General features: G+C 44.4%; 1 protein-coding gene across 1 annotated transcript in view; it reads left to right on the forward strand.

The window, feature by feature from the left end:
- Nucleotides 1–23,452: 23,452 nt before the first annotated feature.
- Nucleotides 23,453–25,253, forward strand: part of MIB1 (MIB E3 ubiquitin protein ligase 1) — a 136,364-nt gene continuing 134,563 nt past the window's right edge. Inside the window, exon 1 of the mRNA XM_054460356.2 lies at nucleotides 23,453–24,483. Coding sequence (XP_054316331.1) covers nucleotides 24,255–24,483 — 229 coding nt within the window. The 5' untranslated portion in view covers nucleotides 23,453–24,254. The remainder of the gene's footprint in view (nucleotides 24,484–25,253) is intronic.

Here is a 25,253-nt window from a genome sequence, read left to right on the forward strand (position 1 = left end):
CCAAATGTAGGAGAATGAAACTGGATCATCTCTTACCTTATACAAAAATCTACTCAAGATGGATTAAGGACTTAAATATAAGACCTGAAACTCTAAAAATTCTAGAAGATAACATTGGAAAAACCCTTCTAGGCAGTGGCTTAGGCAAGGATTTCATGACCAAGAACCCAAAAGCCAACACAATAACAAAGATAAATAGCTGAGACTTAATTAAACTAAAGAGCTTTTGCACAGCAAAAGGAACAGTCAGCAGGGTAAACAGACAACCCACAGAGTGGGAGAAAACCTTCACAATCTATACATCTGACAAAGGACTAATATCCAGAATCTACAATGAACTCAAACAAATTAGCAAGAAAAAAAAACAAACAATCGCATCAAAAAGTGGGCTAAGAACATGAATAGACAATTCTCAACAGAAAAAATTCAAATGGCCAAAAAAATATGAAAAAATCCTCAACATTACTGATGGTCAGGGAAATGCAAATCAAAAACACAATGCGATGCTACCTTACTCCTGGAGAAATGGCCATAATCAAAAAATAAAAAATAGCAGATGTTGGCATTGATGCGGTGAACAGAGAACACTTCTACACTGCTGGTAGGAATGTAAACTAGTCCAACCACTATGGAAAACAGTGTGGAGATTCCTTAAAGAACTAAAAGTAGATCTACCATTTAATCCAGCAATCTCACTACTTGGTATCTATCCAGAGAAGAAGTCATTATACGAAAAAGATACTTGCACACACATATTTATAGCAGCACAATTCACAATTGTAAAAATATAGAACCAACCCAAATGCCCATCAGTCAGTGAATGAATAAAGAAACTGGTATTTATATGCAATGGAATACTACTCAGCCATAAGAAGGAATGAATTAATAGGATTTGCAGCCACCTGGATGAGATTGGAGACTTATTCTAAGTGAAGTAACTCAGGAATGGAAAACCAAATATTGTATGTTCTCATTCATAAGTGGGAGCTAAGCTATGAGGATGCAAAGGCATAATAATGACACAATGGACTTTAGGGACTTGGGGGAAAGGGTGGGAAGGGGGTGAGGGATAAAAGACTACAAATTCGGTGCAGTGTATACTGCTTGGGTGATGGGTGCACCAAAATTTCACAAATCACCCCTAAAGAACTTACTAATCTAACCAAACACGACCTGTTCCCCAATAACCTATGGAAATAAAACATTTTTAAAAAAAAGAAAGAAAAAAAAACCTGGTCAGCTCCCAGCTATTTCTGCCAACCCAGCTGAAGTGTCAGACATGTGAGTAAAGAAGCCACCTTGGAATGTTCAGCCCAGTGAAATCTGTAGATGACTTTGGCCTCAGATGTCATCTGACTGCAAACACACAAGAGACATCAAGCGAGAACTGCCCAGTTGAGCCCAGCCACCCTACAAAACTCTGAGAGATAATTATGCATTGTTGTTTAAGTAACTAAGTTTTGGCTGAGTTCTTACGCATCAATAGTTAACCAAAGCTATGGCCAACTATCTTGGGTGAGTTACTGGCAAGACAGGTTCAAGTTCAGGCACCTTCCTTGGTGTTAGTAGACAAAGGACCATGTGGGGCTGGGTGCAGTGGCCCATGCCTGTAATCCCAACCCATTGGGAGGGTTATATGGTGAGGCCAAGAGTTCAAGACAAGTCTAGGCAACATAGGGAGACCCTCATCTCTACAAAAACAATTTTAAAAAATTAGCCAGGCATGGCTGGGTGTAATGGCTCTCAGCACTTTGGGAGGCTGAGGCGGGTGGATCACCCTAGGTCGGGAGTTTGAGACCAGCATGACCAACATGGAGGAACCCTGTCTCTACTAATAATACAAAATTAGCCGGGAGTGGTGGCACTTGCCTGTAATCCCAGCTACTCGGGAGGCCGAGGCAGGAGAATCGTTTGAACCCAGGAGGCGGAGGTTGCAGTAGGCCAAGATCATGCCATTGCACTCCAACCTGGGCAACAAGAGCAAAACTCCGTCTCAAAAAAAAAAAAAAAAAAAAATTTAGCCAGGCATGGTAGCTACTTGGGAGGCTGAGGTGGGAGGATTGCTTGAGCCCAGGAGGTTGAGGCTGCAGTGAGCTATGATTATATCACTGCATTCCAGCCTGAGTGATAGAGTGAGACCTTGTCTGTGAAGAAAAAAAGGACCATATGAAATCATATAAGTCAGTAATTAATTTTTATTATATTTTAGATACTGGCCTCAATAGATGGGAAGTATTAAACATCTCAAAAACAGACTTTAAAAAAAAATGTTTTTGATACAGAGTCTCGCTCTGTCGCCCAGGCTGGAGTGCAGCAGTGTGATCTCTGCACACTGCAACCTCCGCCTCCTGGGTTCAAGTGATTCTCCTGTCTCAGCCTCCGGAGTACCTGGGACAATGGGTGTGCATCACCATGCTGGGCTATTTTTTTTTTTTTTTGTATTTTTAGTAGAGATGGGGTTTCACCACATTGGCCAAGCTGGTCTGGAACTCCTGACTTCATGATCCGCCCTCCTCGGCCTCCCAAAGTGCTGGGATTACAGGCATGAGCCACTGTGCCCAGCCCTTTTTTACTTTTTTCTAAAAACTCACTGCTATTTACACAAAAACAGACCCTTTAATATAGTTTGAGAAGCACTGACTTAAAATTTTCTCATTTCTAATAGGTCTTCCTTGATATTGTTGTCACTGATAAAAGTTTCAAAGTAAAATTTTCGTAACTGAACAATGGAAAAGCTTATGTATACACATTTACATTAGCAACCCAAATATGAGATATCTAAGAATAAAACGTTTAAAAAAAAAGATTTTTAAGACCTTTTGCAGAAAACTTTGGTCACATTTGAAGGATAGTATGGAACCTGTTCATTAGTCCAAAGAATACTAAATAAAGGGAAAGAAATCAGCATTTCCTGCCTTTTCTATATCAATCACACCTCAGGATAACCAAATAGCTTTGAAGGAAAGTTCTTCTGCATAGAAGAGTTCCAGCTAACAAAATGAAGGAATGGTAGAAATAGAATATCACTGTGTTGTAACCTTTAATAAAATAATTATAGGTCTAGTAAATGAGTATCAATAGCTGTTTATGCCATAAAAGCTAATGGGGACATTTTAAACAGATGGATGAGGATGACAATTCTCCAAATCAATCTGACCGTCAGGAACACATGATCATCCAGAAATTAAGGGTATCCTGCAGAGATAAACAACACTTCAGGGATGTAATTAGGAAAATCCAGAATATGGAAAATTCTGTAGGTCAAACAATCTGGCTTATTAAATACATTATTTTCAAATAATTTTTTTTTTTTCCAGAAAGAGGAAGGGGAACTTATAGATTGAGAGGTCAATGCAATGTGTGACTCATGATTGGATCCTGATTCAAAGCAAACAAACAGAAGAAAAAAATGGAATTACCTGAGACAATCAGAGAAACGTGAAGAGACTGGATATTTGGCGAAATTAAGGAGTTACAAGCCTGGCACGGCGGCTTATGCCTGTAATCCCAGCACTTTGGGAGGCCGAGAGGGGTAAATTGCTTGAGGCCGAGAGTTTGAGATCAGTCTAGGGAACATAGGGGGACCCCGTCTCTACAAAAAATAAGAAATAAAAAATTAGCCAGGCATGGTGGTGTGCACCTGTAGTCTTAGCTACTTGAGAGGCTGAGGCAGGAAGATTGCTTGAACACAGGAGTTCGAGGCTGCAGTAAGCCATGATCGTGCCACTGCACTCTGCACTCCAGCCTGGGCAACAAAGTAAGAACCTATTATCTTAACAAAAGAAATCTAGTGAGAAGCAGGTGTGGATTGAGATGAAACAAGGTTGCTGCAACTGAGTGATGGTACTGGGGTATACGGACATTCATTGTACTACTCTCTCTAAATTTGTATATGTTAGAAATTTCATGTAATAAGTTATTTTTCCTGTAAGAGATTTTTTTGAAAGATTTAAACATTTTAAAGAAGGTTGTTTTTTTTTTTTGAGGTAGAGTCTCCCTCTGTTGCTCAGGCTGGAGTGTGATGGTGCAATTTTGGCTCACTGCAATATCCGCCTCCCAGATTCAAGCGATTCTCCTGCCTCAGCCTCCTGAGTAGCTGGGATTACAAGCGTACACCGCCACGCCCAGCTAGTTTTTGTATTTTTAGTAGAGACAGGGTTTCGCCATGTTGGACAGGCTGGTCTTGAACTCCCGATCTCAAGTGATCTGCCTGCCTCAGCCTCCCAAAGTGTTGGGATTACAGGCATGAGCCACCGTGCCCAGCCTAAAGAAGCTTTAAAAATGATTTTACTAAAACTTATTTTTGTGACTGGGATAGTATCTGATAGAATTTGGGGAGAAGAGGGAGAGATGTGTGTCAAGGGAATATTTTTTGGGGAAAATACCAAGTTGTGAAGGAAGAAACTCAGGTATCTTTGAAAAGCAATTGTGTATGTATGACATTATTCATTTTCAAGAGGCGTTTGTAATAAAACTGTAGCTTGTGGGTAGGGTGAAAAATGCTCTTTTAGAGTATAATTATGTTTAAAAATATATTTTAAATAAATTTGAAAATGTTTGAATAATTCTAAACTTAGAGAAAAGTTGCAAAGATAGTACAGGGTTCCCATATTTATCACCTGGTTGTCTTCATTAATATCTTACATTACTCTGGAGTGTTGGTCAAAACTAATAAACTAACATTGGTACATTACTATTAACTAAACTCCAGACTTACTTGAATTTTACTAGTTTTCCATTAACGTTCTAGAATCTAATTCAGGGTCTATCATTGCATTTACTTGTCATGTCTTCCTAGTTTCTTCTGGTCTGTGATAGCTTCTCAGTCTTTCCTTGTGTTTTTTTGTTTTTTGTTTTTTGTTTTTGTTTTTGTTTTTTTGACGGGGTCTTGCTCTGTTGCCCAGGCTGGAGTGCAATCTCAGCTCATTGCAACCTCTGCCTCCTGGGTTCAAGCGATTTTCCTGCTTCAGCCTCCTGAACAGCTGGGATTATAGGCAAGAACCACCACACCCGGCTAATTTTTTGTATTTTTAGTAGAGATGGGGTTTCACCATGTTGGCCAGGCTGGTCTCGAACTCCTGACCTCGTGATCCACCTGCCTCGGCCTCCCAAACTGCTGGGATTACAGGCATGAGCCACCGTGCCCGGCCCAGTCTTTCCTTGTTTTTATTTTTATTTTTTATTTTGAGATGGAGTTTGCTCTGTTACCCAGGCTGGAGTGCAGTGGCAGGATCTCGGCTCACTGCAACCTCCACCTCCTGGGTTCAAGCAATTCTCTTGCCTCAGCCTCCTGAGTAGCTGAGATTACAGGCGCCTGCCACCACGCCCTGCTAATTTTTGTATTTTTAGTAGAGACAGGGTTTCACCATGTGGGCCAGACTAGTCTTGAACTCCAGACCTCGTGATCTGCCTGCCTCAGCCTCTCAAAGTGCTGGAATTACAGGCATGAGTCACCATGCCCGCCTCTTTCCTTGTTTTTATGACCTTGACATGCTTGAAGAAAACTGGTCAGGTATCCTGTAGAATGCCTCTCAATCTGGGTTTGTCTGATATTTTTTCTCGTGATTGGAGTGGTTATGGGTTTTTGGAAAGGATACCTCAAAGGTAAAATGCCTTTCTTATCACATCCTATGAAGGTATACCTAATAGCCACATGACATCACCAGGAATGTTCACCTTCCTCTCTTGGCTAAAGCAGTTGTTTGCCAGGATTCTCCGCTGTAAAGTAACTATTTGGAAGAGAGTCACAAGTCTAGCACACTCTTAAGAGGGAGGTAGCAGAAATTAAGCTCTACCTCCTGGAGGAGGGAATATCTCTATATATATTATTTGGAATTCTTTTGTGAGGAATATTTGTCTCTTCTCCCCATTTATTTATCTATCCAATCTTTTATTTATATTAGTATAGACTCAACGTATATTTACTTTATAGTTGGATCATAATCCAAAACTATATTGTTTTTCGAATTCTTCCAGCTTTTGCCTTTGGAATTTCTCTTATGTTGGCTTATGTCCCTTTGACATGCCCCATTATTTTGTTTTTTTAAGCAATTCCTTACTTTCTGATACTTTGTGGAGCCTGATGCTCCAGGCTCATCTTGTATTTTCCCTATCTCAGGCCTAGAATGAGCCATGTCACCAAGAGCCCTGGTTTCCCTTATTCTTATTGCAGAATGATATTTAGAAACCAAGATGTGGGTTCTGAGTGTACTCACTGCTACTGGATATCACTGCTTTTAGGGTCTCTCAGTCAACAGAGCTAGGTAATATATGTATGTATATTAAACCATGTGTATATACATATCTATAATTGTTTCTTTTTTTTTTTTTTTTTTTTTTTGAGACGGAGTCTTTCTCTGTCACCCAGGCTGGAGTGCAGTGGCGCTATCTCGGCTCACTGCAACTTCTGCCTCCTGGGTTCAAGCAATTCTCCTGCCTCAGCCTCCTGAGTAGCTGGGATTACAGGCACCCGCCACCACGCCCAGCTAATTTTTGTATTTTTAGTAGAGACGGGGTTTCACCATGTTGGTCAGGCTGGTCTCGAACCCCTGACCTCGTGATCCACCCACCTCAGCCTCCCAAAGTGTTGGGATTATAGGCATGAGCCACCGTGCCTGGCTATAATTTTTTTTTTTTTATAAATCCACATCTGTTTATAAAGTAAGCTAAACATAAATTCAGAGCATAACTTTTTTTTTTTTTTAAGAGATGGGGTCTCCCTTTGTTGCCCACACTGGTCCTGAACTCAAGGGATCCTCCTGCCTTGGCCTCCCAAAGTGCTGGGATTATAGGCATGAGCCACCATGGCCAGCCCAGAGCATAACTCTTTTATATGAACTCCCTCAGGGATTTTAGGATGAATTAAACCTCTTAGCAATGTTTTTGATATTTTATTTTTGATTTTTGGTTAAAGTAACATTCTATCTGTGGCTGATCTGAGTACAGTGGTGTTTACAACTAATTGATCACAACCAGTTATGGAAGAAACAGATTTCTGTGTTACTTCTGTACTCCCACTGCTTCACTTGACTAACCTTAAAAAAAAAATTCTATCTGTGATAGGATACAGACTATATCCTTATCTTCCTCAAATCTATGTCAAATCAGTAACAGAAATCAGAAGGAATACAGAGTGCTTTATACTTACAGAGAATGCCAAAACTGAAAACCATAACATATACATTTAATGAAAAAAATTTTAGGTTACATTCAATCAAAAAATATATTAGAGTCAGCCGGGTGTGGTGGCTCATGCCTGTAATCCCAGCACTTTGGGAGGCTGAGACAAGTGGCTCACTTGAGGTCGGGAGTTTGAGACCAGGCTGGCCAATATGGTGAAACCCCATCTCTACTAAAAATACAAAAATTAGCCAGGCGTGGTGGCATACGCCTGTAGTCCCAGCTACTCAGAAGGCTGAGGCACAAGAATTGCTTGAACTGTGGGGGCGGAGGTTGCAGTGAGCTGAGATTATGCCACTGCACTCCTGCCTGGGCGACAGAGCAAAACTCTGTCTCCCCCATCCAAAAAAAAAAAAAATATATATATATATATATATATATATATATATATATATATAAGTCTATATGGATTGTTATAAGAAATGACAAATGTTGGCCCGGCGCAGTGGCTCACGCCTGTAATCCCAGCACTTTGGGAGACTGAGGCGGGCGGATCACGAGGTCAGGAGATCGCGACCATCCTGGCTAACACGGTGAAACCCTGTCTCTACTAAAAAAAATACAAAAAATTAGCCGGGCATGGTGGTGGGCGCCTGTAGTCCCAGCTATTCGGGAGGCTGAGGCAGGAGAATGGCGTGAACCCGGGAGGTGGAGCTTGCAGTGAGCTGAGATTGCGCCACTGCACTCCAGCCTGGGTGACAGAGTGAGACTCTGTCTCAAAAAAAAAAAAAAAAAAAAGACGAATGTCATAAATTATTTATTAATAAACCACTGTGACCCCAACCTCAGTTCTAATACTTATTGCACTATTTGTGGTCCTAATTTTAACACTAACAATTTTATTTTCAATTGATTCATTTCTTTTGGAGGAGCATTCTATCTTAGGAACTGAGGCTGGAGACTTCAAGATGAAAAAATTTAAAATGTGGAAGGCAGAAAGGTCATGTTGGAAAGGAGGAATGTATATGTGGGACCACCTGTGGAGTCCTAGTGAAGAAGCAAGTTGAATTATTTGAAGGCTTAGTGGTTAAGGGGGCAGATGAGGTTGTGGTCCCTAGTTCCCACTCCCCATCTGTACTGTTTAGACTTACCACTGAAGCCTGCAGTCGAAATCTGCTTAAAACTTCCATCAGTATCGATTTGTGTTTATCAGATTCAGGGTTTGACAGCCAAGTCGTATCCATAATAGGAGATAAGTTACCTTCCTCTAAGGTAACTGGAGTCATTTGAGAATATCTTCCTCTGGAGGGGATTAATTTACAGACTATAACCTAACTGGACAAACATAAAGTAAATAAATGCTTCCTCTTCCTCCTTCCCTAGGGGAAAGTCAAAGACACACTTTGTGTAAGATTGAAAGACAGTCGAACAGGAAGGAAGGAAGGAGGGAAGGAGGGAGGGAGGGAAGGAAGGAAGGAAGGAGGGAAGGAAGGAAGGAGGGAAGGAAGGAAGGAAGGAAAACTATCAGGTTCTAACTGCAATGATTGAGACACCATTATTTTAATAAAACCTCAATATAAATCTTCTCTATTTCATCTTCATGTAAAGATGTAACTTTCTGATCATAAGTAGTTAAAAGAGAAATATTTTTGGCCACCTCAGCATCTGTGAAAACACCCTGTCTGTTAACTCTCAAACAGTTTGTTTACAAGTATGGAGTGGTCATATGAAACACTTCAGAGATGTGCTAAAATCAGTTTTGAAGGAAGGCAACTCATTTAAGTTGAAAAAGAATGGAAAAGAGGCTGGGAATGGGGGCTCACAGCTGTAATTCCAGTGCTTTGGGAAGCTGAGGTGGGAAGATGACCGAGACCAGGAGTTTGAGGCTGCAGTGAGCTATGATGGCACCATTGCACTCCAGCCTGTGTGACAGAACAAGACCCTGTCCCTTTAAAAAATAAAAATAAAAAAAGATTGACTGGGCGTGGTGGCTAACACCTGTAATCTCAACGCTTTGGGAGGCTGAGGTGGGAGGATTGCTGGAGCTCAGGAGTTTGAAACCAGCCCGGGCAACATAGCAAGACCCCATCTCTATTGAAAAAAAAATGCTTAATGAGAGTAATCTGTCTACATTCCAATAGACTGAAAACAGTTCAATGTCATCGGCATTAGATAAAACACTATCTTGTCCTGAATTTGTGCATCTGCCTTGTCTCCTCTTTGGGATTTCTATGTCCCTCATCATGCCCAATAGAGTTCCGTAATTATAAAAGATGATAGGGTTCAGAGTGAACACTCTGAAGGTAGGCCCCATGGTTTTGAATCCTGGCTCTAAGACTTGCCTGTTGTGTAACCTTGACCAAGCTACTTGACTCCATCATAACAGTATAGACTTCAGGGAGTGGCTATGTAGATTGAGATGATGCATTAGTCCCTGGAACATTATTAAATGTTGACTGAGATCATTGCCTGTGCATCCCTTCACTCCCCCCATAACAATGATTCCCACATGCTTCTACATAGATACACTGCATTAAAACCCTAAGTTCAGTGAAAAATGTGAGACTCACAGCAAAGTCCATATAAATGGGAGAATCAGAATCCTTCTAGGTGGTTATTGTGAAGATCATTCACTTTGGCAGTGGGGGAAGTTCTGGGGAATTACATCCTGGTTCTGCTCTCAAGGATGAACACTGTTTTGCCTTATTTCTCTGGCCTTGGCTCCACACTCTGGAAGATTCTTCTTTGTTTATTATTCTCCACGGCCACATGTTAAGTGGGCATTGGAAAGTAAACCCTCCTAGGAGACTTCGCAGTTTAATTTCTTTTTTTTGAGACAGAGTGTTGCTCTGTTGCCCAGGTTGGAGTGCAGTGGTGTGAACTCAGCTCACTGCAACTTCTACCTCCCAAGTTCAAGTGATTCTCCTGCCTCAGCCTCCTGAGTAGCTGTGATTACAGGGGCTGACCACCATGGGATTATAGGCATGCACCACCACACCTGGCTAATTTTTGTGTTTTAGTAGAGATGGGAGTTTTACCATGTTGGCCAGGCTGGTCTTGAATTCCTTACCTCAAGTGATCTGCCCACCTCGGCCTCCCAAAGTGCTGGGATTACAGATGTGAGCCACTGCGCCTGGCCCACAATTTAATTTGCAATAACTAACACTGGCTGGGTGTGGTGGCTTGCACCTGTAATCCCAATACTTTGGGAGGCCAAGGTGGGAGGATTGCTTGAAGCTAGTAGTTTGAGACCAGCCTGGGCAACATAACAAGACTCCCTTATTACAAAAAACAAACAAACAAACAAAAACAATGAAAAATTAGCCAGGCATGGTGACACATGCCTGTAGTCCTAAGTACTTGGGAGGCTGAGGTGAGGGGATAGCTTGAGCCAGGGAATTTGTTAAAGTGAGCTGCGATCATGCCACTGCACTCCAGCCTGGGTGACAGAGCAAGACTCTGTCTTAAAAAACAAATAGAGTCCAGAGGTCAGGAATGGAAAAAGAAGTCAGAGACTTTTTGGTTTCCTGGCCTTGAAGAAGCAAGCTGCCACGGGTTCTACAGCTGCAAGAAAATGAATTCTGCAAGCAATCACATGAACTTGGAAGAGGACCCTGAACCTCAGATTAGACTAAAGCCATGTCCAACCCCTTGATTGCAACATTGTGAGACTGTGAGCACAGAACCCAGCTAAGGTGTGTCTGGAGTCCTGACCCACAGAAACTGAGAGCGAATAAACACATCTTTTAAGCTACTAAATTTGTGGCAATTTGCTAGGCAATAGTAAATTAATATGCAGTTAGTCATTTCCATTCTCTGGTACCTTCAACTACCCCCCCCCACTTCCCTGTCCTTGGCTCTCTTTTATCAGCAATTAAATAAAGTTAAGTCTTTCTTGTCTTAAAAAACTATCCCTAGGCTGAGCGCAGTGGCTCATGCCTGTAATCCCAGCACTTTGGGAGGCCGAGGTGGGCGGATCGCCTGATGTCAGAAGTTCAAGACCAGCCTGGCCAACATGGTGAAACCCCGTCTCTACTAACAGTACAAAAATTAGCCGGGGATTGTGGTGGGCACCTGTAATCCCAGCTAATCGGGAGGCTGAGGCAGGAGAATTGCTTGAACCCGGGAAGTGGAGGTTGTAGTGAGCCAAGATGGTGCCATTGCACTCTAGCCTGGGTGATGAGAAAAAAAACTCCGTCTCAAAAGAAAAAAAAAACTATCCCTAATCCAATGTCTTCCTGTAGTTACTGGTCCACCCGTCCTCCACATCATCACCAATATCTTAAAAGAGTAGGGTATCAGACAGAAATTGCATATTGCTTACACAGGGGACTTCGTCAAGATAGGGCCTCTTCTTTTTCTTCTTTTTTGATTTTATTATTTTAAATTGACCCATAATAATTGTACATATTTTTTGGGGTCCAGTGTGATATTTAGATACATGTAAACAATGTGTAATTATCAAATCAGGGTAATTAGCATATCCACGATCTCAAACATTTATCATTTTTTTGTGTTGGGAACATTCAAAACCTGCTCTTCTAGCTATTTAAAAATATGCAATAAATTGTTGCCAATGATAGTCACTCTATTGTGGTATATAAAACTTGAGTTTATTCTTCCTAAGATAGGACTTTTTCTTTCGTGTGACAAAAAGTCTAATGGCAGGTATCCCAGGGTTGTGGCCACAACTCAAAGGATGTCGTCAGTGTCCCTGGCTGCTTCTTTCTGCTGCTCAGTTTGTGGTTACTTTTATGACTCCCCCAATCATTTCAACTGCGTCTCAGGCAGGTGCTTGCAGAGGTGATCTCCTCTTTAAGGAGCTATCTCAGACAGCCCACTCAATGACCTGCTTATATATCTGATTATATAGAACTGTGTCACATGGCAACATCACCTCTATAGGTCTTTGGGAAAGATAGTTATTAGTTGGGTACTTCCCTCAACAAATCTGGGCTCGGTTAGTGAGCAAGATGGTGTCATAGTCTCTTCGGGCTGCTATAACAAAATACCTTAGACTGGGTAATTTATAAACAATAGAAATTTATTTCTCACAGTTCTGGAGGTTTAGAGGTCCAAGATCCAAGATCAAGACACCAGCCGACTTGGTGTCTGATGAGGGCTCCATTCCTCATAGATGGCACCTTTTTGCTGTGTTCTTACATGGTAGATGATGCAAAAGGGCTCCCTCAAGCCTCTCTTTTTATGATGATTATTATTTTCGAGAAGGAGTCTCGCTCTGTCACCCAGGGTGGAGTGCAGTGGCATGATCTCAGCTCACTGCAACCTCTGCCTCCTGGGTTCAACTGATTCTCCTGCCTCAGCCTCTCAAGTAGCTGGGATTACAGGCACCTGCAACCACACCTGGCTAAGTTTTGTAATTTTAGTTGAGACAGGATTTCGCCATGTTGGCCAGGCTGGTCTCGAACTCCTGGCCTCAAGTGATCCGCCTGCCTCAACCTCCCAAAGTGCTGAGACTACAGGAGTGAGCCACTGCACCCAGCTCAAGCCTCTCTTACAAAGGCACTAATCCCATTGCCCTCATCACCTAATGACCTACTAAAGACTCTACTTCTTAATACTATCACATTGGAGATTGTCAACACATGAATTTTTTGGGGGACAAACATTCAGATCACAGCAATCTATGTGCCTTGCTCTTGGACTTTGCAGCCTCAAGAACTGTGACTAAGGTATCTTGATATAGCAGCTCAAATGGACTAAGATGGTTGGAAAGAATGAATATTGGATCAAGAACTAGCCATCTAGGCCAACGTGGTTGCACTATCTCACCTTCCTTGAATTCCTTCATTCTTCAGTCTATTTATTGTAGTCTGATTTGTGCCACCATGAAGCTTCTGAAATTACTCTTTTCAAGGTCATCAGTGTCTTCTTTGTTCCTGTGTCCTTTAGATCCTTTTGGTTTTCATGTTTTCCTTTCTTCAGCTCATATTTCTCCTCCAAGCTTCCAAATTATGTTTAAAAAAATTAACACTGGGCTGGGCGCAGTGGCTCATGCCTGTAATCCCAGCACTTTGGGAGGCCAAGGCGGGTGGATCACCTGAGGTCAAGAGTTCAAGACCAGCCTGGCCAACATGGTGAAACCCCGTCTCTGCTAAAAATAAAAAAAAATTAGCCGGGTGTGGTGGTGTGCGCCTGTAGTCCTGGCTACTCAGGAGTCTGAGGCGGGAGAATTGCTTGAACTCAGGAGACGCAGGTTGCAGTGAGCAGAGATTGTGCCATTGCACTCCAGCCTGGGAGATGGAGTAAGACTCTGTCTAAAAAAAACCAACCATGCCATGCTTTTGTTGTTCTCTGTCTCAGTGAATGGCTCTACCCTTTCACTTGGTTGCCCAAGCCAGAAAGCTGTAATTGCACTGGTCCAGGTCACCATCTTCTCTCAATATTAGTTTGATGGTCTGCCAAACAATTTCCCTGACTTAAATCTCATTCATTTCAAATTCATTATTTATAATGTGACTAAATTGCTTTTTGTGAAATCCAAATTTGATCATGTCACTCCCTCCTTTAAACTCTAATAGCTTCTCATTGCTATTAGGATAAATTTCAACACAGTCTTGCAGGCCCTGTACTTCTCTCTCTTGTTCTTTGTTGAAGCCATGCAGAACTTTTGGTTTCTCCCGTGTTTCATGCTTTCCCCCTCTTTTGCTTATGGGCTTTCATGTATGCAGTCCCTTTTACCTAGAAATTTGGAATTCTCTTTTTTACTTTCACCTCCTGAGTGAATTGGCCAACTTGTACTTACCTTTCAACCCTTGGTTAAAAATATTTCTTTGATCCATTAAAATGGACTTAGGTGACCCTCTCTGGGTTTATTCCCATCAAATACACTTATCCTTCTGAATTGTATGTACCTGAGTATTGGTTTTGATTTCCCACCAGATTATAAGTTTCTGGGGTGCAGTGACTGTCTTTCTCATTCATCAATCAACCTCCAGCGTGTAGGTACTTTATTTTTGTCTAGCTTCTTTCACTCAGCATAATTATTTTGAGATTCATCCAGGCTGTTGCATGTTTCAATATTCATTTCTTTTTATTGCGGAGTATTATTCTATTGTATGACTATACTGCAAGATGCTGATCTATTCACCTGTTGAAGGACAGATGATATTTTTGCCAGTTTTCAACTATTACAAATAAAGCTGGCCAGGCGTGGTGGCTCACGCCTGTAATCCCAACACATTGGGAAGCCGAGGCAGGCGGATCACGAGGTCAGGAGATCGAGACCATCTTGGCTAACACGGTGAAACCCCGTCTCTACTATAAATACAAAACATTAGCCGGGCGTGGTGGCGGGCACCTGTAGTCCCAGCTACTCGGGAGGCTGAGGCAGGAGAATGGCGTGAACCCAGGAGGCAGAGCTTGCAGTGAGCCGAGATTGCACCACCGCACTCCAGCCTGGGCAACAGAGTGAAACTCCGTCTCAAAAAAAAGCTGTTGTGAACATTTGTGTACGAAACTTTGTGTGAATATGGAGACTTCAAAAGCATTGTGGAAAAATGGAATTAAAAGATAAAAATTAAAAATGCAAACTTTATTTCCCAACATAAGCTCCATAAAGTTTAAGACACTTTTGTAAGCAATGATTCTAGCCATTTTGTCCATCCCTAAAGAACGGATGGTACTGGGAATTTAACCATATTGATACAGTCTTTTTTACACTAAAGAAGAAGAAAAATGGGTGCCCTTTATTGAAGTAAAATGGGTGCCCTTTAAATATATATATACTTTTTGACAGCCAGGCGCGGTGGCTCATGCCTGTAATCACAGCACTTTGGGAGGCTGAGGCAGGCAGATCACTTGAGGTCAGGAGTTTAACACCAGCCTGGCCAACATGGCAAAACTCTGTCTCTACTAAAAATACAAAAATTAGCTGGGTGTGGTGGTATGTGCCTGTAATCCCAGCTACGAGGGAGGCTGAGGCAGGAGAATTACTTGAACCCAGGAGGCAGAGGTTGCAGTGAGCCGAGATCATGTCTCTGCACTCTAGCCTGGGCAACAGCGTAAGGCTCCATCTAAAAAAAAAAAATTTTATATGTACACACACACACACACACACACACACACACACACACAGAGCAAGAGAGAGAGAGAGAGAGAGACAGGATTGGCCTTGCTCTGTTGCCCAGTCCGGAGTGCAGTAGCATGATCTAGGCTTACTGCAACCTCCATCTCCTGGGCTTAAATGATCCTTCCACCTCAGCCTCCTGAGTAGCTGGGACTACAGGCATGTGCTACCATGCCTGCCTAGCTTTTTGATTTTTCTGTAGAGATGGGATCTTGTTATTCATGACCAGGCTGGTCATGAATTCCTGGGATCAAGCGATCCTCCCACCTTGGCCTCCCAAAGTGCTGGGATTATAGGCCTTAAAGATTTTTTAAGATTAGGAAACAAACGATTTTTTAAGGTTAGTAAACAAAAAGAAGTTAGGCAACAAGAAAAAGCCAAAGCAGCACTGTAGGTTGGATGCCTAATGATTTCCCTTAAAAACTCTCACAAAATATCCCTTGTTTGAGGAGAGGAATGAGTAGAAACACTGTTGTGGTGGAGAAGAACTCTCTGGTGAGGTTTTCTGGACATTATTCTCAAAACACTCTTGTAATAAGCAGATGTTATTGTTTTTTGGCTCTCCAGAAAGTCAACAAGCAAAATGCCTCCAGCATCTCAAAAAACTGTTGCCATGACCTTTGCTTGTGACCGGTCCACTTTTGCTTTGACTGGACCACTTCCACCTCTTGGTAGCCATTGCTTTGATTGTACTTTGTCTTTAGGATTGTACTGGTAAAGTTGTGTTCCATCGCTTGTTGCAATTCTTTGAGAAAATGCTTCAGGGTCTTGATTCTATTTGTTTAAAGTTTCCTTTGAAAGCTCTGCTCTTGTCTGCAGCTGATGTGAGTAAAATAGTTTTGGCACCCATTCAGTGGAGAGTTTGCTTGATTTTAATTTTTCAGTGGAATTGTGTAAGCTGAACCGAGATGTTTATAATGTATATAAATTTTCTGAGATCATACTTTCCTACAGCCTTGAACTCCTAGGCTCAAGTGATCATCTCGCCTCAGCCCCTGAAGTAGGTGGGAGCTGGCTACCGGCGTGTGCACCCACACCTGACTAATTTTTATATTCTTTTAAACAGACTGGATCTTACTATGTTACCCAGGCTTGTCTTGAACTCCTGGCCCCAAGCCATTCTCCCACCTCAGCCTCCCATGTAAGCCTCCTGAGGGAATAAAGGTGTGAGCCACAGCACCTGGCTGGTATTGCCTATTTTTGTGCTGTTAATAGTTGGTCCTCTTCAATTAGGGCATGAACAAGATTAATTTTTGTTTTTACAAATTGAGCTGGAGGGTCTGCTGCTGTAGGCTTTTCTACATCATCTCGTCCTTTCTTTTTTCTTTTTTTTGAGATGGAGTTTCGCTCTTGTTGCCAAGGCTGTAGTGCAATGGTGCAATCTCGGCTCACTGCAACCTCTGCCTCCTGGGTTCAAGAGATTCGCCTGCCTCAGCCTCCTGAGTAGCTGGGATTACAGGCATGTGCCATCGCGTGCAGCTAATTTTGTATTTTTAGTAGAGACAGGGTTTCTCCATGTTGATCAGGCTGGTCTCAAACTCCTGACCTCAGGTGGGCCCATCTCGTCCTTTCTTAAAATGAGTTATCCATTTAAAAACTGCTGATTACTTTGGGGCATTGTCCCCATAAATGTCTCATTAAGCATCATTGATTTCGCCATTCTTCCATCTAAGCATCTAAGCCTCACCATAAATATGATATTTGTCCTTGCTTTGATTTTTTTTTTTTTTTTTTTTTGAGACGGAGTCTCGCTCTTTCGCCCAGGCTGGAGTGCAGTGGCACGATTTCGGCTTACTGCAAGCTCCGCCTCCCGGGTTCACGCCATTCTGCTGCCTCAGCCTCCCGAGTAGCTGGGACTACAGGCGCCCGCCACCACGCCTGGCTATTTTTTGGATTTTTATTGGAGACGGGGTTTCACCATGTTAGCCAGGATGGTCTCAATTTCCTGACCTCGTGATCCACCCGCCTCGGCCTCCCAAAGTGCTGGGATTACAGGTGTGAGCCACTGTGCCCGGCTGTTCTTGCTTTGATTTTAATAGAATTCATGTTGCTCTAATAGGGACTCTTTTCTTTTCTTTCTTTCTTTTTTTTTTTTTGAGACAGAGGCTTGCTCTGTCACCCAGGCTGGAGTGCAGTGGCACGATCTCAGCTCACTGCAACCTTTACCTCCCGGGTTCAAGTGATTCTTTTGCCTCAGCCTCCCGAGTAGCTAGGACTACAAGCACATGCCACCACGCCTGGCTAATTTTTGTATTTTTAGTAGAGACAGGGTTTCACCATGTTGGCCAGGCTGACCTCGAACTCCTGACCTCAAATGATCCATCCACCTCAGCCTGCCAAAGTGCCGGGATTACAGGCGTGAGCCACGGCTCCCAGCCAGGGACTCTTCAAACTAATGTCTTATCCTTCTTAGTGCTTCAAACTAGATCCTGTTCAGACATGTTATAACAAGTCAGTAGGAGTTAATTTTGGTACACAAAAAATGGAACTCCATGCAGTTTTTTCATAATACACATTTTCCATGAACATTTTCAAGTCTCCTTGTGTATTTTCTTTCCTTTTGGGTAAGTACTGAAGAGTGGAATGGCTGGATCATATGGCAGTGTATGATTAAGTGTTGATTTTAAGAACATGCTGGCTGGCAAGGTGGCCTAATAGGAACAGCTCCCGTCTGCAGCTCCCAGCGAGATTGATGCAGAAGGCGGGTGATTTCTGCATTTCCAACTGAGGTACCTGGTTCATCTCACTGGGACTGGTTGGACAGTGGGTGCAGCCCACGGAGGGCAAGCTGAAGCAGAGTAGGGCATTGCCTCACTCAGGAAGCACAAGGGGTTGGTGGATCTCCCTCCCCAAGCCAAGGGAAGCTGTGAGAGACTGTACTGGGAGGAACGGGGTACTCCGGACCAGATACTGTGCTTTTCCCACAGTCTTCACAACCAGCAGACCAGGAAATTTCCTCCGGTGCCTACGCCACCAGGGCCCTGGGTTTCAAGCACAAAACTGGGTGGTCATTTGGGCAGACACCGAGCTAGCTGCAAGAGTTTTTTTTTCATACCCCGGTGGCATCTGGAACACCAGCAAGACAGAACCGTTTACTCCCCTGGAAAGGGGGCTGAAGCCAGTGAGCCAAGTGGTCTGGCTCAGCGGGTCCCATCCCCACAGAGCCCAGCAAGCTAAGATCCACTGGCTTGAAATTCTTGCTGCTAGCACAGCAGTCTGAGGTTGACCTGGGATGCTCAAGCTTGGTGGGGGGAGGGGCATCCGCCATTGCTGTGGCTTGAGTAGGCGGTTTTACTCTCACAGTGTAAACAAAGCCGCCCGGAAGTTCAAACTGGGTGGAGGCCCTCTACAACTCAGCAATGACACTGCAGCCAGACTGCCTCTCTAGATTCCTCCTCTCTGGGCAGGGCATCTCTGAAAAAAAGGCAGCAGCCCCAGTCAGGGACTTATAGATAAAACCCCCACCTCCCTGGGACAGAGTACCTGGGGGAAGGGGCAGTTGTGGGCACATCTTCAGCTGACTTAAATATCCCTGTCTGACAGCTGTGAAGAGAGCAGTGGATCTCCGAGCACAGCGTTCGAGCTCTGATAAGCGACAGACTGCTTCCTCAAGTGGGTCCCTGACCCCCATGTATCCTGACTGGGAGACACCTCCCAGTAGGGGCTGACAGACACCTCATACAGGAGAGTGCTGGCTGGCATTTGGCAGGTGCCCCTCTGGGACGAAGCTTCCAGAGGAAGGAACAGACAGCAATCTTTGCTATTCTGCAGCCTCTGCTGGTGATACCCAGGCAAACAGGGTATGGAGTGGACCTCTAGCAAATGCCAGCAGACCTGCAGCAGAGGTGCCTGACTGTTAGAAGGAAAACTAACAAACAGAAAGGAATAGTATCAACATCAACAAAAAGGACGTCATCTGAAGGTCACCAACATCAAAGACAAAAGGTAGATAAATCCACGGAGATGGGGAGAAACCAGCACAAAAAGGCTGAAAATTCCAAAAACCAGAATGCCTCTTCTTCAAAGGATCACAACTCCTCGCCAGCAAGGGAACAAAACTGGATGGAGAATGAGTTTGACGAATTGACAGAAGTAGGCTTCAGAAGGTCAGTAATAACAAACTCCTCCAAGCTAAAGGAGCATGTTCTAACCCAATGCAAGGAAGCTAGGAAAATTGAAAAAAGGTTAGATAAATTGCTAACTAGAAAAACCTATTTAGAGAAGAACATAAATGACCTGATGGAGCTGAAAAACATAGCACGAGAACTTCGTGAAGCATACACAAGTATCAATAGCTGAATCGATCAAGCGGAAGATGGGATATCAGAGACTGAAGATCAACTCAATGAAATAAAGTGAGAAGACAAGATTAGAGAAAAAAGAGTGAAAAGAACAAAGCCTCCAAGAAATATGGGACTATGTGAAAAGACCAAATATACGTTTGATTGGTGTACCTCAAAGTGACGGGGAGAATGGAACCAAGTTGGAAAACACTCTTCGGGATATTATCCAGGAGAACTTCCCCAACCTAGTAAGGCAGGCCAACATTCAAATTCAGGAAATACAGAGAACACCACAAAGATACTCCTCGAGAAGAGCAACCCCAAGACACATAATCATCAGATTCACCAAGGTTGAAATGAGGAAAAAATGTTAAGGGCAGCCAGAGAGAAAGGTCGGTTTACCCACAAAGGAAACCCATTAGAAGGGGAAGCCCATTAGACTAACACTGGATCTCTCGGCAAAAACCCTACAAGCCAGAAGAGAGTGGGGGCCAATATTCAACATTCTTAAAGAAAAGAATTTTCAACCCAGAATTTCATATCCAGCCAAACTAACCTTTATAAGCAAAGGAGAAATAAAATCATTTTCAGACAAGCAAATGCTGAGAGATTTTGTGACCTCCAGGCCTGAAGGAAGCACTAAACATGGAAAGGAACAACTGGTACCACCCGCTGAAAAACATGCCAAATTGTAAAGACCATTGACGCTATGAAGAAACTGCATCAACTAACAGGAAAAATAACCAGCTAGCATCATAATGACAGGATCAAATTCACACATACCAATATTAAACTTAAATGTAAACAGGTTAAGTGCCCCAATTAAAAGACACAGACTGGCAAATTGGATAGAGTCAAGACCCATTGGTGTGCTGTATTCAGGAGACCCATCTCATGTACAAAGACACACATAGGCTCAAAATAAAGGGATGGAGGAATATTTACCAAGCAGATAGAAAGCAAAAAAAGGCAAGGGTTGCAATCCTAGTCTCTGATGAAACAGACTTTAAACCAACAAAGATCAAAAGAGATAAAGAAGGGCATTACATAATGGTAAAGGGATCAATGCAACAAGAAGCGCTAACTATCCTAAATATATATGCACCCAATACAGGAGCACCCAGATTCATAAAGCAAGTTCTTAGAGACCTACAAAGAGACTTAGACTCCCACACAATAATAGTGGGAGACTTTAACACCCCACTGTCACTGTTAGACAGATCAACAAGACAAAATTAACAAGGATATCCAGGACTGGAACTCAGCTCTGGACCAAGCAGACCTAATAGACGTTTACAGAACTCTCCACCCCAAATCAATAGAATATACATTCTTCTCAGCACCACATTGCACTTATTCTAAAATTCTAATATTGTTATGTGTGAATTTGGTCCTGTCATTATGAGGCTAGCTGGTTATTCCACATAATTGGAAGTAAAACACTCCTCAGCAAATGCAAAAGAATGGAAATCATAACAAACAGTCTCTCAGACCACAGTGCAATCAAATTAGAACTCAGGATTAAGAAACTCACTCAAAACCTCACAGCTACATGGGAACTGAACAACGTGTTCCTGAATGACTACTGGGTAAATAAGGAAATTAAGGCAGAAATAAAGATGTTCTTTGAAACCAATGAGAACAAAGACACAATGTACCAGAATCCCAGGACTCATTTAAAGCAGTGTGTAGAGGGAAATTTATAGAACTAAATGCCCACAGAGAAAGCAGGAAAGATCTAAAATCAACATTCTAACATCACAATTAAAATAACTAGAGAGGCCGGGCACGGTGGCTCACGCCTCTAATCCCAGCACTTTGGGAGGCCGAGGCGGGCGGATCACGAGATCAGGAGATCGAGACCATCCTGTCTAGAACGGTGAAACTCCATCTCTACTAAAAATACAACAAATTCGCTGGGCATGATGGTGGGCGCCTGTGGTCCCAGGTACTCGGGAGGCTGAGGCAGCAGAATGGCGTGAACCCAGGAGATGGAGCTTGCAGTGAGCTGAGATCACACCACTGCACTCCAGCCTGAGCCACAGAGTGAGACTCCATCTCAAAAAAAAAAAAAAAAAGAAAAAAAAAAAAACTAGAGAAGCAAAAACAAATTCAAAAGCTAGCAGAAGACAAGAAATAACTAAGATCAGAGCAGAACTGAAGGAGATAGAGACACGAAAAACCCTTCAAAAAAATTAATGAATCCAGGAGCTGGTTTTTTGAAAAAGATCAACTACTTAGATAGACCACTAGTCAGACTAATAAAGAAGAAAAGAGAGAAGAATCAAATAGATGCAATAAAAAATTATAAAGGGGATATCACAAACAATCCCACAGAAATACAAACTACCATCAGATAATACTATAAACACCTCTATGCAAATAAACTAGAAAATCTAGAAGAAATTGATAAATTCCCGGACACATACACTCTCCCAAGGCTAAACCAGGAAGAAGTCGAATCCCTAAACAGACCAATAACAAGTTCTGAAATTGAGGCAATAATTAATAGCCTACCAATCAAAAAAAGTCCAGGACCAGACAGATTCACAGCCGAATTCTACCAGAGGTACAAAGAGGAGCTGGTACTGTTCTTTCTGAAACTATTCCAAACAACAGAAAAAGAGGGAATCCTCCCTCCTTCGTAAAACTCATTTTACGAAGCCAGCATCATCCTGATACCGAAACCTGGCACAGACACAACAAAAAAAGAAAATTTCAGGCCAATATCCCTGATGAACATCGATGCGAAAATCCTCAATAAAATACTAGCAAACAGAAGCCAGCTGAGCACATCAAAAAGCTTATCCACCACGATCAAGTTGGCTTTATCCCTGGGATAAACACTTTGGGAGGCTGAGGTGGGAGGATTGCTTGAGCTCAGGAGTTCGAGACCAGTCCAGCCAGGGAAAATAGTGAGATATATCCGCCAAGAAGCTCCCCCCTGCGCGCCCCCCCCACCCCATCTCTGCCAAAAATACAAAAAACTGGCTGGGCGTGGTTGTGCGTTCCTGAGGTCCCAGCTACTCAGGAGGCTGAGGTGGGCGGGGAGCTGAGATGGCGCCACTGCACTCCAGCCTGGCTGACAGAGTGAGACCCTGTCTCAAAAACAAAGCAAAAAAAAAAAAAAAAAAAAACCAAACAAAAAATTTTATTTCAGTGCATAGTAATTCCTTGGTTACATTTTACGTCCGTTTTGTTGTCTTTTCCCTTGATTATCCATTCCGTTAGCATTTCCCTCCTTTGACCATCAGGAAAAGCAACAGTTTATGCTAACAACGCATGCTAACAGTGCCAACAGTGCTGGCCTGTGGAAACACTGGTTTTAAACCCTATGCAGCATAATGTCATTTGAATAACGGCAACCAGAAACTTCTCTTATAGTCTTTGAATCTTCCTTTGAAGGTTGTATTTTGTAATTAGGGACTGAATTTTTTCGTGAGTGGAGGCAATTATTAATGAGCAAAGTTTGGAGTCTGCCTATCACCCTAATTCTGCATAAAGGCAAGACACACCTTCTAAAAGGCTTTACCGTTGCTCACAACATTCCATACCATGCTGTTCAGCTTAAGAACACACTATTAACCTGCTCTGTCTGGTTTGAAATGTTTTCAATTTACACACAAATACAGAATCTGTGAATGTATTTCTACCTTCGTTAAAAAAGAAGACTAAAAGAATGTGGAATCCCTAATTCACACTTAGTTCGCCCAGGAAAACTAGCAGTTAGTGAAAAACTGGCCACATCACAGCCGCACAGCTCCAGCAGCCCGGGTAGCTTCCCCACCCTCACTTTCTCCAGACCCGCCTCCAGGACGGCCTAACCGCTTTCCTCATAGCTCATTGGGCATGCGGCACCACCGGGCGGCAACTCCAGGGATCCGCCCCTGGACCCGCCCCTCCATTGCCCCGGGCTGGGGTTGGGCTTCCATCCGCCCTTTTTCTAGACCGCGCGCATGCGCACTCTCATTGGGCCGTGGAGAGACGCTTAGGGATCAGTTTTCTCCTCCTTTCTTCCCGCGATCGCGCGGCTCTCTGAAAGCTTTCCCACTCTATTATTGCCGAGGATCCCCCTCCTAGACACTCTGAGAAGGTGCCGCTGCGGCCTTGGGTACGGCGGTACCCGGATGTGGAGCCGCTCTCGCCCGCTGGGACTCTGTGGCGGGGCGGAGCGCGGCGGCTGGTGCGGGGGCAGAGAGAAGGGGGCCTGAGGGCCCGGGCGCTCGCCGGACGCCGGGAGGTACCACCACTGCCCACGGGGGAGGAGGCGGCGCCGGCGCTTGGGCGCCCGCCCCGGAGCGAGGGGCCGGGATCGCAGAAAGGCCGGCAGTTAAGCTTGCTCCCCGCCGCCCCCCTCGGGCTAGCCTCCCCCGGCCCCCTGCGCTCCTCGCGCTCCCGGCCGGGGGAGAGCGTGGTTTCCTGGCGGCCGTCGCTGTAGCCTGGCCGGGGAGCCCGGAGGAAGCGGGAGAGTCCCCGCCCACGGCCCCCTCCCCTCTGCCCGCTCCCCGCCGCCGCCTCCCAGCAGCCGCGGGTCGCCCTCCAGTCTGAGCGGGGGGCGCGGCGGCGGAGGGCTGGGCAGAGGCTTTGGGCTCCGCGGGGACCGCGCCGCCGCCCCCGTGAGTTATTCCCACGTTCCCCGGGGCTCGCTGCCGCCCCCGCCGGCGCCGAGAGTCCGGCCCGGGCCCAACTCCCTCACGGGCCCACCGGCGGCAGCGGCGGCGGCGGCGGCAGCGGCAGCGGCGGAGCCCACCGCCCGGGTCCCGATGAGTAACTCCCGGAATAACCGGGTGATGGTGGAAGGGGTTGGCGCTCGGGTAGTGCGCGGCCCGGACTGGAAGTGGGGGAAGCAGGACGGCGGCGAGGGCCATGTGGGCACCGTCCGGAGCTTCGAGAGCCCCGAGGAGGTGGTCGTAGTGTGGGACAACGGCACCGCTGCCAACTACCGCTGCTCCGGGGCTTACGACCTCCGCATACTGGACAGCGCGCCCACCGGTAAGCCGCGGCCACCTGGCCAGGGCCTGCGCGCGCGGGGAGAAGGGGCGAGCTGCGGTGGGCGTCGATGCCGCGGGGAGAGGTCTGCGGTGGGACACCTGGTGGGCAGCGCCCGGCTGGAGTGAGCGGAAAGGGAAAGCGCCAAGGGAATTCTAGGTTCCGAACGGGTGAACAAACACTTTCAGAAAAGACACCCTGCCCCCAAGGGAAATGATGGCAGCACCATCACCGGGATGCTTTCAAGCCTGGAAGACACAAAGCACCGGGAAGAGAACAGACACAGGTCCCCCAACCCGACTCCTCCTCTTGGGAAGGGGCTTGGAGAGGCCTATCTAATAAGCCATTGAAATTAATCAGCCACCAAGTGATAACTGTCTGAAGGGAGGCTTGCCTAGCCATATGGTGCTCAGTTGACCGTTTATAATTGCTGAGGGGCCGTTGGTACCTCGGATTTGTGGAGATGCCCTCTTTTTTTTTTTTTTTTAAACCTCCTGTGACACAGAATTACTTGGAGTTCAGTAGCCAAATGTTACTTGGGACTCTGGAATGATTTTTCATCCAAATAGTTCTATTTTATATCTTTATATCAATAGAGGGAAAAACATCCTGAGCTCTTGAACCATTTCTTTGTGTTAAATACTTTTTCCAAGTGGCAGATCGGCGTAGGGGACACCTGATGTTATTTTTTGTTACACTGACGTCCGTCTCAGTAAGGTGATGTCAGAATCTTACTCACTCACACAGCAGTGAGTCAGGGTCCTTTGATTAGT

This window comes from Pongo pygmaeus, chromosome 17, assembly GCF_028885625.2.
Source record: "Pongo pygmaeus isolate AG05252 chromosome 17, NHGRI_mPonPyg2-v2.0_pri, whole genome shotgun sequence".
Lineage (NCBI taxonomy): Eukaryota > Metazoa > Chordata > Mammalia > Primates > Hominidae > Pongo > Pongo pygmaeus.